Source organism: Hippocampus comes, unplaced genomic scaffold, assembly GCF_001891065.2.
Source record: "Hippocampus comes isolate QL1 unplaced genomic scaffold, H_comes_QL1_v1.1 scaffold315, whole genome shotgun sequence".
NCBI classification, from domain to species: Eukaryota; Metazoa; Chordata; class Actinopteri; order Syngnathiformes; family Syngnathidae; genus Hippocampus; species Hippocampus comes.
The window spans coordinates 1,096,131-1,111,396 of NW_017805539.1; the positions used below are offsets into that span (position 1 = coordinate 1,096,131).

Genomic DNA, 15,266 nt, shown 5'->3' on the forward strand with positions numbered 1-15,266 from the left:
ATAGGTCCTTGATTCTCTTTTTATGGATTTAAAACTTTATTGACAAATCTTTACCACACAGAGTCACATTAGAATATATTACATCATTGACTTTATACACACGTTTTAAGGAGGAAAACCAAAAATGCCCCCTTCCCACCCAAAAACAAAAAAAGGCGGGGGTTAAGAATTTGACAGACTGTATATGTGTACAAGTATTTACACAAGTGTGGTTTTAAGCTGGGGCTGCAGAGGGGTGGAACATTTGTAAGAAATTTCCATAAAGTTTCCAGTAAATTTCCACAAGAATTTAAAATGGAGGAAATTTGGAAATATTCCAAATCGGAAACCTTCCATGGGAAGTAATGGGAATTAACTGGGAATTAAGGATCATAGTCATGGAAATTTTGTTTTGTTAGAAGCAGACATATGGACACAAAATAAATAGCTCTCCTTGCCCACATGAAAAGGCAGTACAGTGTAACTTAAATCCCATGAGAGCCAACCTTTATTATTTTAATTCCTGGTTTATTCCAATCAATTCACATTAATTATCATGGAAAGTTTCCAACTTTGAAAATTCCTGCAATTGTAACCCTATTAACTGTTTGGTGCCACTTACTGGTTTTGGATGTGGTCACCCCAAAAAAATATTAGCACCACTACATGAGAACAAAATCCCTGGTTTATTCCAATCAATTCACATTAATTTTCATGGAAAGTTTCCAACTTTGAAAATTCCTGCAATTGTAACCCTATTAACTGTTTGGTGCCACTTACTGGTTTTGGATGTGGTCACCCCAAAAAAATATTAGCACCACTACATGAGACTGCATGTTTGTCTCAATAAAATATTTTTTTCACATTATTAAAATGACAAGGAAGTCCTTAGATCTCTAATCAGGCAAAAACCAAGTCCAGCCTTTTGAGAGACGCCATAATCCATGTAGACCTTTTCACCATGATGTCACTTGTACTTCCAGGTGGCAGAGGATTCAGCAATTTTCGATGGTACAAACTGTAAACGAAGCCTTTCATGCCATTTGACCAAGGCAGAGTCATTGGAAATCAGGCGGAATTGTTACATGAGATAAATTGAGAAGGAAAGATGTAATTTACATTTCAAAAGATGAATTGATTCAAGGATAGAAAAAAAGTTCCTAAATGGTTAAAAACCCTGTCAGGTGAATTCAGAGATTTGTTTCTAAATATATATATGTTTGGCAATAGCTGTAGAAAACATTTAATGATTGAATATGTTTATATATTCTCAATAGTATTTTTTATTTATTTAATTATTTACACCATTTCAGTTTCTTGAAACTTGGGGGCGTGGCTAAAAACGGTGCCCAATGGCACTTTGGATATAATCCTCCCTGATCACAGGTTTGCACTGGATTCATTCGAGGAGGGGCGGGTAAAAAGAAACTTTGGGAAAATTTCTAGTTGTACACCCCCCAAACACAAAAATGTTTTGTCATGGTTTTTCAGTTGGGTTCATTTGCATTCTGCCACCCGGAAGTAGCCCCCATGCCTATTTTTGACAAACATCATGAAATAGTCTTCTGGTAAGGCCTCAAAGCCTGCAGTCCTCATGGTGCAGTCTGGTGCCAGTTTTGGCTCATGTGCTTCTTTCCCAGCGACTTCCTGCTCTTGGATTTATGTGGGAGCTGCGTCTGTGGGGGAACCAGAACCCCAAACTTGTGTCCCGAATCCGACTCATTGTTTTGCCTGGAGAACCTCTTGCACTTACAGGAAGTGACCACAGTGATTTTGTATGTTCTGGTGCTGCCGTCCTGGCATTGTAGCCTGATGCGCTGAGTACGGGTTTTGTCATTGACACAGCGCCAGTCTGGGTTACTGCCGGTAGCTGTACTATGGCGAGTCCAGAACTTTTTGGACTGGTGCGTGCCACCGATCCAGTTGTGAAGCATTTGAGCCGGAAGACACTCGCCGGCGCACACCAGCTCCTTAATGGGGTGGATGCTGGTGCAGTGGCCATCCGAGATGTACTTGGTAGACCTCAGCTCTCTGCAACCCATCTGGCTTCGCTCTGGGGGAACAAACCCAAAACTCAGGTCAATAAACAGACAGAAAACGACAATTCCCCATGATGTCACACGTTCCTACGGATGGCAAATTCCGATGCGTTCTGCGATGCTTCTGCTAGTAAACAAATCCTTCCATGTCATTTGACCAAGGTACAGTGGTTAAAAAAAAACAGGGGGAAAGGCTTGAATGGTTGTTTGCGTTATGGGTGGGACAGAAAGTCTCATTCACAAGGCTATGTATGTCTCTTTTGTTTGGCTAGTGCTCTTCTCTACGGCCGGTGTTTGAATTTGTGATGTGTCAGTCGAAAAGATGTTGTGGTTTCTCTGTCCTGGCTGCTCAGTCCGATGTGGTATAGTCAACCAAAGGCTGTTAAAAAAAAACCCAAAAAAACATTTGGGACAATTTGCTGCTGAGATTCTACAATGTCTGATGAACTGTTCAACTAAAGTAGGATTCAATTGCAAATATAATCCAAATAATGACAAACATGACTAAACTCCAAGGTCATTTTTCAGAACTTTTCAGGGCCAATACCCCCGAAAGTACAGTACATCCCTTTACAGTTTCCCTCCTTGAGAATGCATTCAAAGTCATTGATGAATGCACGGGAAGGCAAAGCTGCTCAAACACAAACACGAGAACACGAGACCCCCCCCCACCCCCTCCAAAGAAAGTTTGGATATTAATACAAACGGTAAGTAAATGAGAGAATGTTTTCATTTTTTTTTTTTTCAGTTTTGCTGCAGGCTGCAAACTGTCCCCTCTTGTAACTCAAACCGGCATCCATTCATAACATCACACGCCTCCCTGACAATGGCTGCCTTTCCATGACAGCGGTTGATGAATCGAGAATGACTTCACCACAGGAGATGTCATCACCGAGTCGATGACATCAAATGGAATGATGCCATTCGAAATGCACATAATTGAAACTAGTCAGAGGGTTTATGGTCTGTTTTCATGTCATTTGCTATCATAAAAAACATATACTGCTTGGCTACTACTACTATTAATAATAATAAATGTGTTCTTCCTCATTACTACTAGAGAAATACGACGACAGAAATAATAAAAATAAAATAAAATGATAAAATACTAGTCTGGGCTCTGTTGACCATTAATTGATCTTGGCGGCCTCTTGTGGTCTTGGTGCCCTAAACAGGTACGAAGTTCGCTTATGCCTTGGAAGGACTTACTCAAAACTCCTAATAGGAAAAAAAAAAAACATCACCGTACATCCCTGCTTTGAACAAAATGCATCACTAATATATGCAGTGCATCTTTGTATATCTAAAGCCATCATTTTTCAGGAAAGAAAAGAAAAAACATGTCTGTTGATCCATTAACATTACACTGACAAAGAGAGCAACATTTCAAATTGATCAATAATTTGCAAAAAAATAAATGATTCCATCCATCCATCCATCCATCCATTTTGCGATCCGCTTTATCCTCACAAGGGTCGCGGGGGGTGCCGGAGCCTATCCCAGCCGTCTTCGGGCAGTAGGCGGTGGACACCCTGAACTGGTCACCAGCCAATCGCAGGGTGTACACACACACGAACAACCATTCGTGCTCACATTCACACCATGCAGGCCTGGGGGAGAACATGCAAACTCCACACAGGGAGGCTGAAGCTGGAATTGAACCCGGTACCTCTGCACTGTGAGGACGACGCGCTAACCACTCGCCCACTGGGCCGCCCTAAATAAATGAGTACATAACTAAAATAAATAATAATTAGATTTGTGGGAAAAAAAAAGAAATTAACCAATTTGGACATTGGAGCTTTTTGCTCAGTCCCAGCAACATGATGGTTTTGGTTTTTTTTCCCCTCCCACATTATTTAATTCAAATGCATTCATTACTTTTTAAAAATGGATTCATCAAATTAAATAATTGTGATTTCTTGTGAACATAGAATAACAAATAATCAAATTATAACAAGTTTAATAATACATTTAACATCTATTTTTTATATTGTTTTGAATTATAAATTAAGTACTGGTATGAATAATAAAGTGAATCAGAATGAATGATTAAATTGAACTATTTTATATTTATTTTGTATTCTGTGAAATAAGTGTTAAGTATAATTACATTTGTTTCACGACTAATTAAATAAAACAATGTGAATTAATTCTTTGAACAACAACATTTTACATAGACATGACATTTTTTCCCTTTCTGATTTTTTTACTTCATCTACAAAGCATGACTAACCAACATGGAATCCACTATACTTTTTCTGTAGTAATCGACAGTGCTTTTCATTTTTAGAGACTCATCTCTCAAATATGGTCATTCTTTGAATTAAAAACAATCAAGCATCGTTCATTCTTAGTTACCAAATCATCCATGCAACGAAGGTTAACATACTCTCTGCAAATTTTTGTCTTGACTTAATGTACATCAATACATTCCAGATCCTGACGCAAACCAACATAATATAGTTGTATTTTTTTTTTTTTAAGTCCACCTAATGGCGTTTTAGGAGTCAGGTTCTCATTCATCTCATCTTACCGCTTCGGTCCCGCCCTGCCGCTCTCCCGCCGGCTCGAGCCCGGTTCAGGGATACATTTCCTTGCTTCGCGTCCTCCTGCGGCGGCCCGACCTCGGGCAAGAGGCCTCCCGCATGCTCGGTGGCATCGTTGTTGAGGGCCTGGCTGCTCCTCAGGAGGATGCAAAGTAAAAGCAGCGAGTGTGAAAAGGATTCTTGGTGCATGATGGAAGAAGAAGAGGAGGAGGGAGTTAGTGATGAAGAGAAGGAAATTGCAGCTGGTTTTATATGGAGGAGGGGTTTTAAGGTGCTTCTGTTTGGGTGGGTCACGAGATTGGAGAACACCCACTTCTTGTATTTGATTTAAAAAGAAATGACAGACTTGAGGATATTATTAGTCTTACTCTATTTCTATATCATGGATTGCAACTGCACGCTGTAGCACTTTTTAAAGTGAAAAGTGACAGTTGACTGCAAAAAAAAGGGAATGAAACATTGTAGCCTTGAACACCAAAACGTTCAGGTAATTGAATAGTGCTCGACCATCATGACTGACCTGTTTCCTGGGTTTGGTCATGTGATGTGGTCATGAGCGCCTGGACACTGTGATGTCATTTTCAGTCGACCTGCAAGTGGCAGTACAATACAAAATGGCCGCCCACTGAGGTGGAGACAAACAGGTGATTTTTTTCTGCTTAATTCATGTTCCACAAACGTAATATTCATCCAAAGACCCTGTTTTGAATCGCGTGGGTGCACAGAACATAATATTGCAAAGGACAATTTTGACTTCACTCCCCCTTTAAAATGGAATGGAATGAAACTTTCGACCGCTGTCAGGCTATTGAATAGACGGTCCTGAAAACCTCGACTCACCCTCACTCACCCATTTGTAATGATTTGCTTATATACTTTTTGTCTTCTACTCTGTCCCTTTCATAATTTTGCTGCTGTAAATAGGTACTTTCTCCATTGTGAAACAAATAAAGGTTTTCTTATCTTTAAAAATCGATAACCCGAATTATGGTTTAGGGGTCAGAGGGCTTGTCTGTCTGTCTGTCTATCTGTCTCACAAAAGGTGTACATACGCAAAACATGAGTTCACAGTCAGCAGTCAATGAACCTGAACCACAAGGAGGGGGAGGAGGGGTGTGTGTGTGTGTGTGTGTGTGTGTGTGTGTGTGGGGGGGGGGGGGCTCCAAACGTGCAAATCGTCCAGTGAAAAGTTTGTTTGTTCTCATCCAGCCACCCATCCATTCATCTACAATTGTGCTCATAAGTTTAGATGCCCCTATGTATCTATCTCTGTCCATCCGTCCATGTATCCATTTCTAGATTTATCTTCTCTCGATCTCGATCCATCTGCCTATTCATCCATTCATCCACCCTTACACTTTATATCCCGAATGACGGCAAGTTTGGTCCTTTATTGATTGATTGATTGATTAAGGGGATACGGCGATATCTGTTGATCAATTCCGTTACTTTATTCTTGTAGTTGCTTTGTCAGTTTCCCCCCACTAGATGGCCAAATTGCACTTCTCAAGGAGATCTCCTCGGGTCCATTCGTCAAAGGGAAACGATCAAGTTCAAGTTTATTTCTTCAAGACGAACACATACATTTGAGTCCATTTCCCATCTGGAGTGAGCTAGAAACTCTTAGCTTTGACCCAAATAAACTGTACTTATTGTATAATATTCGATTGACATAGCAACACACAAAGGCTGAAGTAGGAAAAAAAAATCTACCTTTTCCATTTAAAAACGCCAAAGGAAAAGCAAAACATAGCACACAAAGTTGATCCTTTGATGTTGGAGCACTGGTGATTTCATGTTATGAACTATGAAGTGTTGGCTTTCCAAATGTACACGTATATACCGTACCTTTACGTATAAAGTCTATTATTTTTCATAATGGTGACATCTTAGAATGTGTTTGACTCTTGTTGGGTGCAAATGTGTGAGTTTGTGTTTTCAAATGATAACTAGCTGCATTGAAGAACGCGACACCGAAAGATATTAAAAGTTTCCCAACCCCAAACATCAGCAGAGTTTATATTTATATTCGTTCATAATTTCTTATTTTGCTGCCCAATCTGGCCTGCGTGTTCCCACCCAAATATTTCTCCCATCCCAGAGAACCCCTAAAGGCCAAACGAATTCCACATTTCTCTACTCCCAGCGCTGTCACAGCTCCATCTGCACCTTATTTAATGTTATATATTTGAAACGGAACATTTTTACATCATATTTAAGGTTCTTTATACCGACAATCTACCACATTTACATACATTTAATGTTGCCTATGCCTATAATGCAGTGCTCCTCACTTATTTTCTGTTATGCCCGCTGAGGAAGAAGAAAATATTTTGCGCCCCCCCCACCCCCAACTCTCCGCCGCAACTTAAATAACAAAAATTGCGTACAAAAATGTTAGATGTTACACCACCGCATTACATTGTAGCCTCAATAAAAAAAAGCAAGAAAAATAGATCGACTTACAACACAGAATACTTATGCTCCGTGCATACATTAACATACTGTATGCCTGGAATTTACCATACTTAAAGTATATGTAATGTTCTAAACACATTTTCATATTATTTCATGTTCTGCATTCCTCTAAGTATATTTAATGTTGTTGTGTGGTTTAATTTCTGCTTGTACCTGACGCCTGTCCGTGTCCTGGACTTGTCCTCCATGTGGCTTGTCCCCTGGAGTCTTGGATGGTTCTGTGGTGGTCCACAAAGCATATGGCGGCCAGCGGTGTCGGGTTGTGCTTCACCGCAGAGGGGGTCCGGACTCGGTAAGGCGCGGGCCTCGCGGTGAAGTGGTTGGCAGGGTTGACCCAGGTTAGATTCCAGATTTTGTGCGTAGTTTGGTGATTGACGGGATTCCAAGGTTGGAGGTTGAAACACGTTGACACTAAAATATACTTTATGCTAATGATGGATCTGAAAAGTAATGTTTTAAGATGCAAATACATTATTGTATGTTTTTTTCCTTTATTACACATTATAATCAGATTTAAGACTGTGCCGTAGTAGACAGGAGACATCGCAGCCCAAATAACTAATATGCTGTACTGTATCGCATGTATTCCAGTTTTTGTCTTTTGCAAACATTTGACTTCAATTTTTAAATGTATTTTTTTTTAATTAATCTGCACATTTTAAATTCTGTGTTCAAGTTTGCTGAATTTAATTTCTTTAGAAACATGAAAATACGTTTTGCTTCTGTTATTGTTGCCCATGTTTTTCAAATGGAATTTTAAAGCGCCAAATCAAGCCCCAAGTCTCTCTCCCAAGTCGGTGTAATAACGACGCCGTAGAGACCAATCCCGGATGATCTTTCCCATGAACGTGCACCCCTTACTTCCTCCTTTTACCCGGCTCTCTGCAGGCGTTGCTCGGTGAACTGTACTTGTTGGAGTGTAGTGTAGTGTACAATGGCCACCCAATATTCGCAGGGGATAGATAGGGACTGGCCCACCCGGCGTAGAGCGAGAACGTATAATTGGCACGCATTGAAATGCATTGTGTGGAAAATAAAATAAAATAAAACATACATAACCCCAAAAATTAGTTAACAACAAAAACGCTGATAAACATTTAATATGTACATTCGCCTGTACTTTTCCTGACACAAGGGAATTTTGAACACCTTCCAAATTTCCTTGCAACAAGAAAAATCCCTAAAACTCTTTGCTCACATGCGACTAAAATGTTTTGCTCACATTTGCGACCTTGAAAGAACTCTGATGTGGATGTACATTTTGCTACCTTCGCTGACAGTTGCAATTGTTCACCCCTCAGTGGGATCGGGGCTGTAGCGCTGTGTCGCTGTTGTGTAGTGACCTACCTTGTAAGGTAGTTGTACTTTAGAGAGTGTAGTACATTACACAACAACTTTCGACAGCTAAACTACGTCTGACGACACTAAAACTTCCCAAGTTGGCCCCGTGAAGATGAAAGTGAAATGTGATAGGTTCAAGAAGTTTCATTGGAATTAATCTTCCAATTCCATGGCCTTTGGCAGATAAGATTGCCATGGCAACACATAGAGGCTGAAATCTGATTGGACAAATCTTCCATCCACCTACTTGAAGTGTAGCCAAGTCTAATGTTAAAAAAATAAAAAGAATAGACCATTGGGCAGAATGAATACCATTTTGGGACACAAAAATGGTAGTTTGTAAGTGGAGGTTCGTGCCTCTGATGCCGTGACTGCTCACCAATGGTATCTTCCCTCCTTTGCTCCTCGTTGGTCTTTTTATTGCAGTGATGGTGGCCTGTGCATTCAGCTTCCTTCCCAAAATGTCCGCCCCGACCACAGGCCCTCGGTTGGCCCACAATTTTTTTTTTTTTTTTTTAATCCCTTCCCTCCACATCCGTCATGTCTTCATTACCCAGCTGGGCAATGGGTGTAGACCCACATTTAGGTCATTTCCTCCCACTTGGACCGGGGCGAGCCGTCGATGGCAGGGGCCGCCAGATTGGAAGCCCCGGGTTGCCAGATTGAGGATGGACCCAGTTAATCTAATTAGAGAGTGGAAGAAAGAGGCCCAATGGGGCCTGTGGTGTTTGAAAAACACAAAAAAAATCCAGTGTGGTAATGTCTGAGTGGCTGATTCTTCCGAAACGGGAGCCAGCGGCACTATCCTGAAGACAGCCACAAACCTTACAAATAGAGGTGGCAAAAGTACTCTGAATTGAAGTACAAGTATAGATACTTGGTAGACTGTGGTAAAAAGTTGATGTACTGATTGATTCAGATCCTGTACTGAAGCACCGACCAACGGTCGGAGAATATTGAAAAAAAAAACGCATTTACTGTATATATGGCATTATTTGAGTGTTTTATGTGTGTTTTTAAGGGGCGCGGTCTCGTGATTAATGTGAGGAACTTATGTCCTAGTGCAGCTCGGCTCAACACAACTAAATCCGACGAACAGGCGCACGAAGAGGAGGATAACTTCAGAACCGGTTCCCTTTTTTCCCTTTTGGGGGGACCCCCCCCCCCTTCCCCCCACAAATGTCAAAGCCTTTGTTTTGTTTTATGTCATGGGGTAGTTTTATTCTTCAGATGGAGGCGTGGTCGTCTGTGCCAAGGAGCGAAGCCGATAATGAGGCTCTTTCTTGGGGAGACGATGGTGTGGGAGGCCCCCCCCACAACCCCCCAACCCTCTCAACCACCACCCATCCTGTTAAAAAAAACCTCTGCTAATTTCAGCCATAGAAGTGAGCCAGGTTATTGCTCCTCACTTGACCCCTCGCCTCAGATGTCACCCACACCCATGCGCACACACACACACACACACACACACACACACACACACTCACACACACACACACACACACACACACACACACACACACACACACACACAAATATGCACACGCGTACAGTACACGTACACTCTCACTTTCTACACAAACATAAGCACACATGTACACACACAGACAGATGGAGACACACGCACGCACACACACCCCCACACACAAGTACACACACACTGACACATTCACAAGCACTCACACATTCACATAGCACATGGACGGAGGTACATGTAAAAACAAATCTGCACAGACATAGACACGCACATGCACGCGAACACACTGAGCCAAACACACGTACACACACCAATAGGTGTCTAAAGATCAGTTTGGCCTCCTCACAAATTCGGCCTCCACGTTGGAACGTTTAAAAGGCGGCGGATCACTTTTCAAACCCTTGCCCCCCCCCCAAAAAAAATAAGCGGCTCCGTAATTCATGCGGTCCCCCCCTACATTCTGTATCCCGACAAATACAACAGATTCGCCAAGGCTACGTTGACACGCTGTTCCCGCCGGCCAGCGCAGTCCTGTTTGCCTGAAATATCGTGCGCTGTCGAATGTTGGCCTTTTTTTTTTCTTCTCTATTTAAGTCTTGCTACGTTTTCTCACGGCCTATCATGAAGCGGGTGCTGAATCCGAGAGGCTCAAAGGCACACTATGGTTCAGCTTGTGGTTTATCATTCATGCCAGCACTTTTCCCTCCTGACCTGTCACATTTTGGAGGGGTTCCTCATTTGGTATGATCTTTTCTGGTTATCTATGGATGAATGGAGGATGCTAGGAGGAGTCGAATGAAACTCCCCTTGCCAGGCCCGGTTCCAGAGGGGGGTTGCATGGACTGCAGCTAAAGAAATGTTTTACGTTAGCTCTTCTGTCAACAACAAAGTCACGAATCCATTTATTGTACCAAAACATGCAAAAGAGCCCATTATTCAGAATTACTGCGCGGTGCGGCAGGCATCCACAGCATTCACAGCCTGTCACATTTTCCCATCACGTTCCTCCGCGTTGTCTCAAAAACCACCCTGTTTTGCACATATTGGCCTGGAACAGGGTCACCAGGAACATAGTGTGAACATAGCCCTAAATCCCGTCCTTGTAATTGAGAGGGAGGGAGAGAGAGAGAGTGAGAGAGAGAGACAGAGAGAGAGAGAGAGAGAGAGAGAGAGAGAGAATATATCCCTCTCACACATCAGGTTTTCATCATAATATTAGTATAATAATAACAATAATACAGTATCCACAAAATGTCATTCTCTTAGTTTTATGTTTAGTGTGACAGTAACCTTTGACTGAAAGTGAAAATAAACATATTGGATTCCCTCTCGTTTTTTTATTTATTTATTTTTAAGAATATTAACCTATTCTATCTGCCAAACTGCTGCTTATTGTGAAGGGAGGTGGGTCACCTGTCACCATACACCCCTCGCACCTCAAATTTGTGCTCGTAAGTCAAAGCAAAGAATGGGCAAATAATTAACGACTTTGCATCTCGAGGGGGGAAAAAAGTTTGGGTCTTCAGGCACTATGGTGCTTTTAACTGACTGGCCATTTTCTTTTGAAAGTGAATGGCTATTCTCCTAACAATCCATCATCCCGTGACCAATTCTTCGTTCCCCCCCTTTGGAGGAAAGCGTTTTGTTGTCATGAAAAATGTCGCAGATGCGGCGAGGAAAGCGGCCAAAAAGTCCAGGTTACTTTTTTTTTTTTAAACCCCGAGAGGACTTTTTCCTTCTTCCGCTGAATTTCCTTTTCTTTTTCTTTTTTTTCTTTTTCTCTTTCTTTCTTTCATTCACTCTTTCTTTCTTGTGGAGAGCAACAGGAATGCGGTCCATTTTTCCATCAGCGGCTGTGTTTACGGGGAACGTTACGCTGATGTGGGAAAGATTAACGACTTATTTACGCTTGCAACCTTTTGTTGCTCTGATCACTTTCGATGCTTCGCGCCAGACCGCTAACGGTTCCCCCCTTCCCAGTCTCCTCTGTATACTGTACGTGTGCAGATGTGAGTTGTGGGTTTGTTGCTGGTGTGGGTCTGTCAGCGTGCACGTCGTTTCTGCGTGTTGTTCCCCGTGCACTTTTGTGTGTAGGCGTTTGTGCGTGTGAGATTAGCCGATTGTAATCAGGGTCCAGAGGATAAACACATCCTGCTTATGTAACACTTCATTAGCAGAGAAAATTGACCAATTATCACTGATGGTCAAAGAGCATTGAATCTTTGTCTTGGAAATTACCCCCCCAAAAATATTTCAGTATAACCAGTAGCATCCATTTATTCCCATTACTTTTTTTTGTTGTTTTTTTAATCCTCCACATATTTGTAATTTAACAAAATTCTAGACTGGCCTTCTTCCCAAAACCTTTCTCCTGAGGTGACCCCACAGTAGCTCATACCCGCAGTTGTTGATAATTATTGACGCATAGACAAGCCCCAGCGCTTGTCCACAGTGACCCAGGAAAAAAAAAAATCATAAAAAAGTAAAAATACATCATACCTGTATTATGTTGTTACATTTCAAAAAATACAACAATTAAAATCCCTAATTTGATTTAAATTCAATCATATGTGGTTTATAAGGCTGTACTACAGTATTGACACATTTAACTGTACCACGACAGTATTCGCTATGAACGACTTTAGGGCCCATTTCCCAAAATGGCCTCTGGTTGACAGACAATAAAAAATAAACAGCAGCTGTGTGTGCGTGTGCGTGCGTGCGTGCGTGCGTGCGTGTGTGTGTGTGTGTGTGTGTGGGTGTGTGGGTGTGTGTGAAAAAAAGTGTGTGTGAGTGTGAGCGAGTGTGTGTGTGTGTGTGTGTGTGTGTGTGTGTGTGTGTGTGTGTGTGTGTGTGTGTGTGTGTGCGTGCGTCCGTAACTTTTAACCTGTGCAAGTCGTGCAAACGTAAAGCAAATTAGCAACACGATATTCTGGTCCCAGAGTGTGCTATTTATTTATTCAGCACGGAGATGATTGCAGGCTAATGACGCCAACATCTCCCACTATGATTTTTTTTTTTTTTGGACTTCCATTTCCCAGTAGTGTATTTGAGCAACAGTTGGGGATTTTACACTCCCCCAAAAATGCAGAAGATTGCCAGATAATTCCAAAAACTCCCACTTGTCTTTTTCCATTTAATTATTGATTTTATTTGTTTTTTTTTTTTTTTTTTTAATAATTGCACACAAGAATTTTTTTTTTTTTAAAACTAATACTAAAATAAATAAAAACCAACACATTTGGCCTGAAAACTATCTACTATAATCAAAACTCCAAAAAAAAATAAAAACTAACCAGAATGAAAATTCCAAAACTTCTTTGTGAGCTATGCGGCATTATGACGCCTTAAAGGAGAAGCTATCTTTTTAGTAATATGTACTATGAGCCCCCACTATTTGAAACACGGCATTCAGATGAACATTGCGTTTTTGGAATATGAGTTCAGTAATAAAGGCGGGGGTTGTTGCGGGGGCAGTCGACTGAAAATGATATTACAGTTGCCCAGGTCTCACGAAACTGATGTCATTTTAATTCAACAGCAAGTGGCAAAATGGCCGCCCCCTGTACTCCTTAACTCATATTCCACAAATGCAATTTTAATCAGAATGCTGATTTTAGACTAGCCGACGTGCACAGAACATATTACTTGTCAAGAAAATGTTCGAGTTGACCTCCCCTTTGAGATTGAGGCGTCAATTTTTGGATATGCCGCATGGAGAAATGCTCGCGTATTGTGATTTTCATGCAGGCGCAAGCCTCATTGCACCTGTTTGGGAATTTGGTTCATCATTGTGCACCATGTTGGCCATTCCAGCATACCAAGGGCGGGTCCGAGAAAGTCCAGAGCCCCTCTGTTCTTTGTTCCTGTATTCACATTCAGAATACTGTCGGTGAATCAATAAGGTGCAATGATTTAAGTCTTTTTTATGAGCAGATGATCAAGAATATATGCCTGTGAGTATTGTTGTATTTCACTGTAGTATAGTTCATTGCACTTCTGTAGTCTACTTGAGCAACAGTGGGGGATTTTACTCCCCCCCTTCCCAGCCCCCCCACCCAAAAATACAGATGTTTGCCAGATAATTCCAAAATTCTCATAGTCCCACTTGTGTCATTTGCCGTTTGATTCCTTGTCATTTTTGTCAGGAGTACATGCGAGACCGAGACAAATTGAGACGTGCAGTTGCTGTTCATATGGAAAAATGTGTGGGATCTTCCCACTCGGGGTTCAGGAATCTCTATTGTTTCCTGCTGGATGATGAACATCACTAATGCGCCTGTCAGGCTCCAGGTGCCGCTTCCGTCCTCTTTTTTTCCTTCTCCATTCTGAGCAACAAATAAATCGGAGAATATACTGTACGTTGAGGAAAAGTAAAGTCGGCGTTGTTTGTACATGGAGACAATTTACGGCTCGGAAGCAGTCAAAGACAATGGAAAGGAGGGAGGCAGGGGTGGGGGGGGGGTTGCACACCCTTATTTTTGTTATGCAGCAATGTTTTATGACAGTTGGACCACAGCTCGGACTGTAAAAAGTTGTGGGAGATGGGAAGGAGTGGGAATGAGGAAATGGGAATGAAGAAGTGGGAATGAAATGGTTCTATTGTCCAAAGCCAAGGCTTGTTTACAAATGCTGTAAACAAGCCTTGGCTTTGGACAGCTTTTTAATCCAAGCGTTGGCGTGCAATAACAGGCAGAATGTTATAAAGACTTCATATCAGATCAAGCAGAAACCAACTATTCGCACTTTATTCTGCAAGCAAGATGAATCCTTTTTTTTCGCCACTTTATTATTCAAAATGAATGTTGTATTTTAATTGTATCATTAAGCATTTTTCTTTACATTTCCTATACTGAAGTGCTGAGTTCATGTTTAAACTGTGCATGACCAGACATTGGCACCCAATCATCATTCAATAGACCTGGGGTGTCAACCTCATTTTTGTCAACGGTCGCATTATAATTACCCTTGGAGGGACGTGATGACTGAAACTATGAGAAGTCAAGAATTACATTTTATTCAATTATTGTATAAGTAACGAATGAGGCGTGAAGTCACAAGAAAATGCTTACAAGATGTCACTGATTTATTACACATGAAAATTTGAAATGTTGGTACAGATTTTAGCTAGCTGCATGGAAGTTGTCATCGTTGATCTGCTTTTGCGGGCCACTTAAAATGAGGTGGCGGGCCACATTTGGCCCACGGGCCTTGAGTTTGACACCTGGCAATCGACCATTCAGTAATAAACCGTCTGCCTCATTTTGTATGAACTACAACTACGGCACTGGATTTTAATGTTGGGCATTTTGGTGATACTTGGAGAACTAAGTACTTTTTTGAAGTGGTACTTGATGTGAAAAATTAAAATAAAATAAAATAACAGGACCACTGATGTAGATG

General features: G+C 41.4%; 2 protein-coding genes across 2 annotated transcripts in view; one reads left to right on the plus strand and one right to left on the minus strand.

The window, feature by feature from the left end:
• Positions 1-15,266, plus strand: part of meox2a (mesenchyme homeobox 2a) — a 40,647-nt gene that overhangs the window by 1,000 nt on the left and 24,381 nt on the right. The window lies entirely within an intron of this gene.
• Positions 1,440-5,140, minus strand: sostdc1a (sclerostin domain containing 1a). Its single transcript, XM_019878702.1, has 2 exons — positions 4,555-5,140; positions 1,440-2,032 (listed from the first exon to the last, which is right to left on the minus strand). The coding sequence occupies exons 1-2, from the start codon at positions 4,754-4,756 to the stop codon at positions 1,572-1,574; spliced, it is 663 nt and encodes a 220-aa protein (XP_019734261.1). The 5' UTR covers positions 4,757-5,140; the 3' UTR covers positions 1,440-1,571.

What these genes read in the sequence shown, in the direction of transcription:
- sostdc1a (XM_019878702.1), bottom strand. Translation starts at nt 4,756, where the DNA reads ATGCACCAAGAATCCTTTTCACACTCGCTGCTTTTACTTTGCATCCTC. An exon ending in GGCAGGGCGGGACCGAAGCG is followed by an intron (nt 2,033 to 4,554) that starts GTAAGATGAGAT and finishes TTGTTCCCCCAG; the next exon opens with AGCGAAGCCAGATGGGTTGC.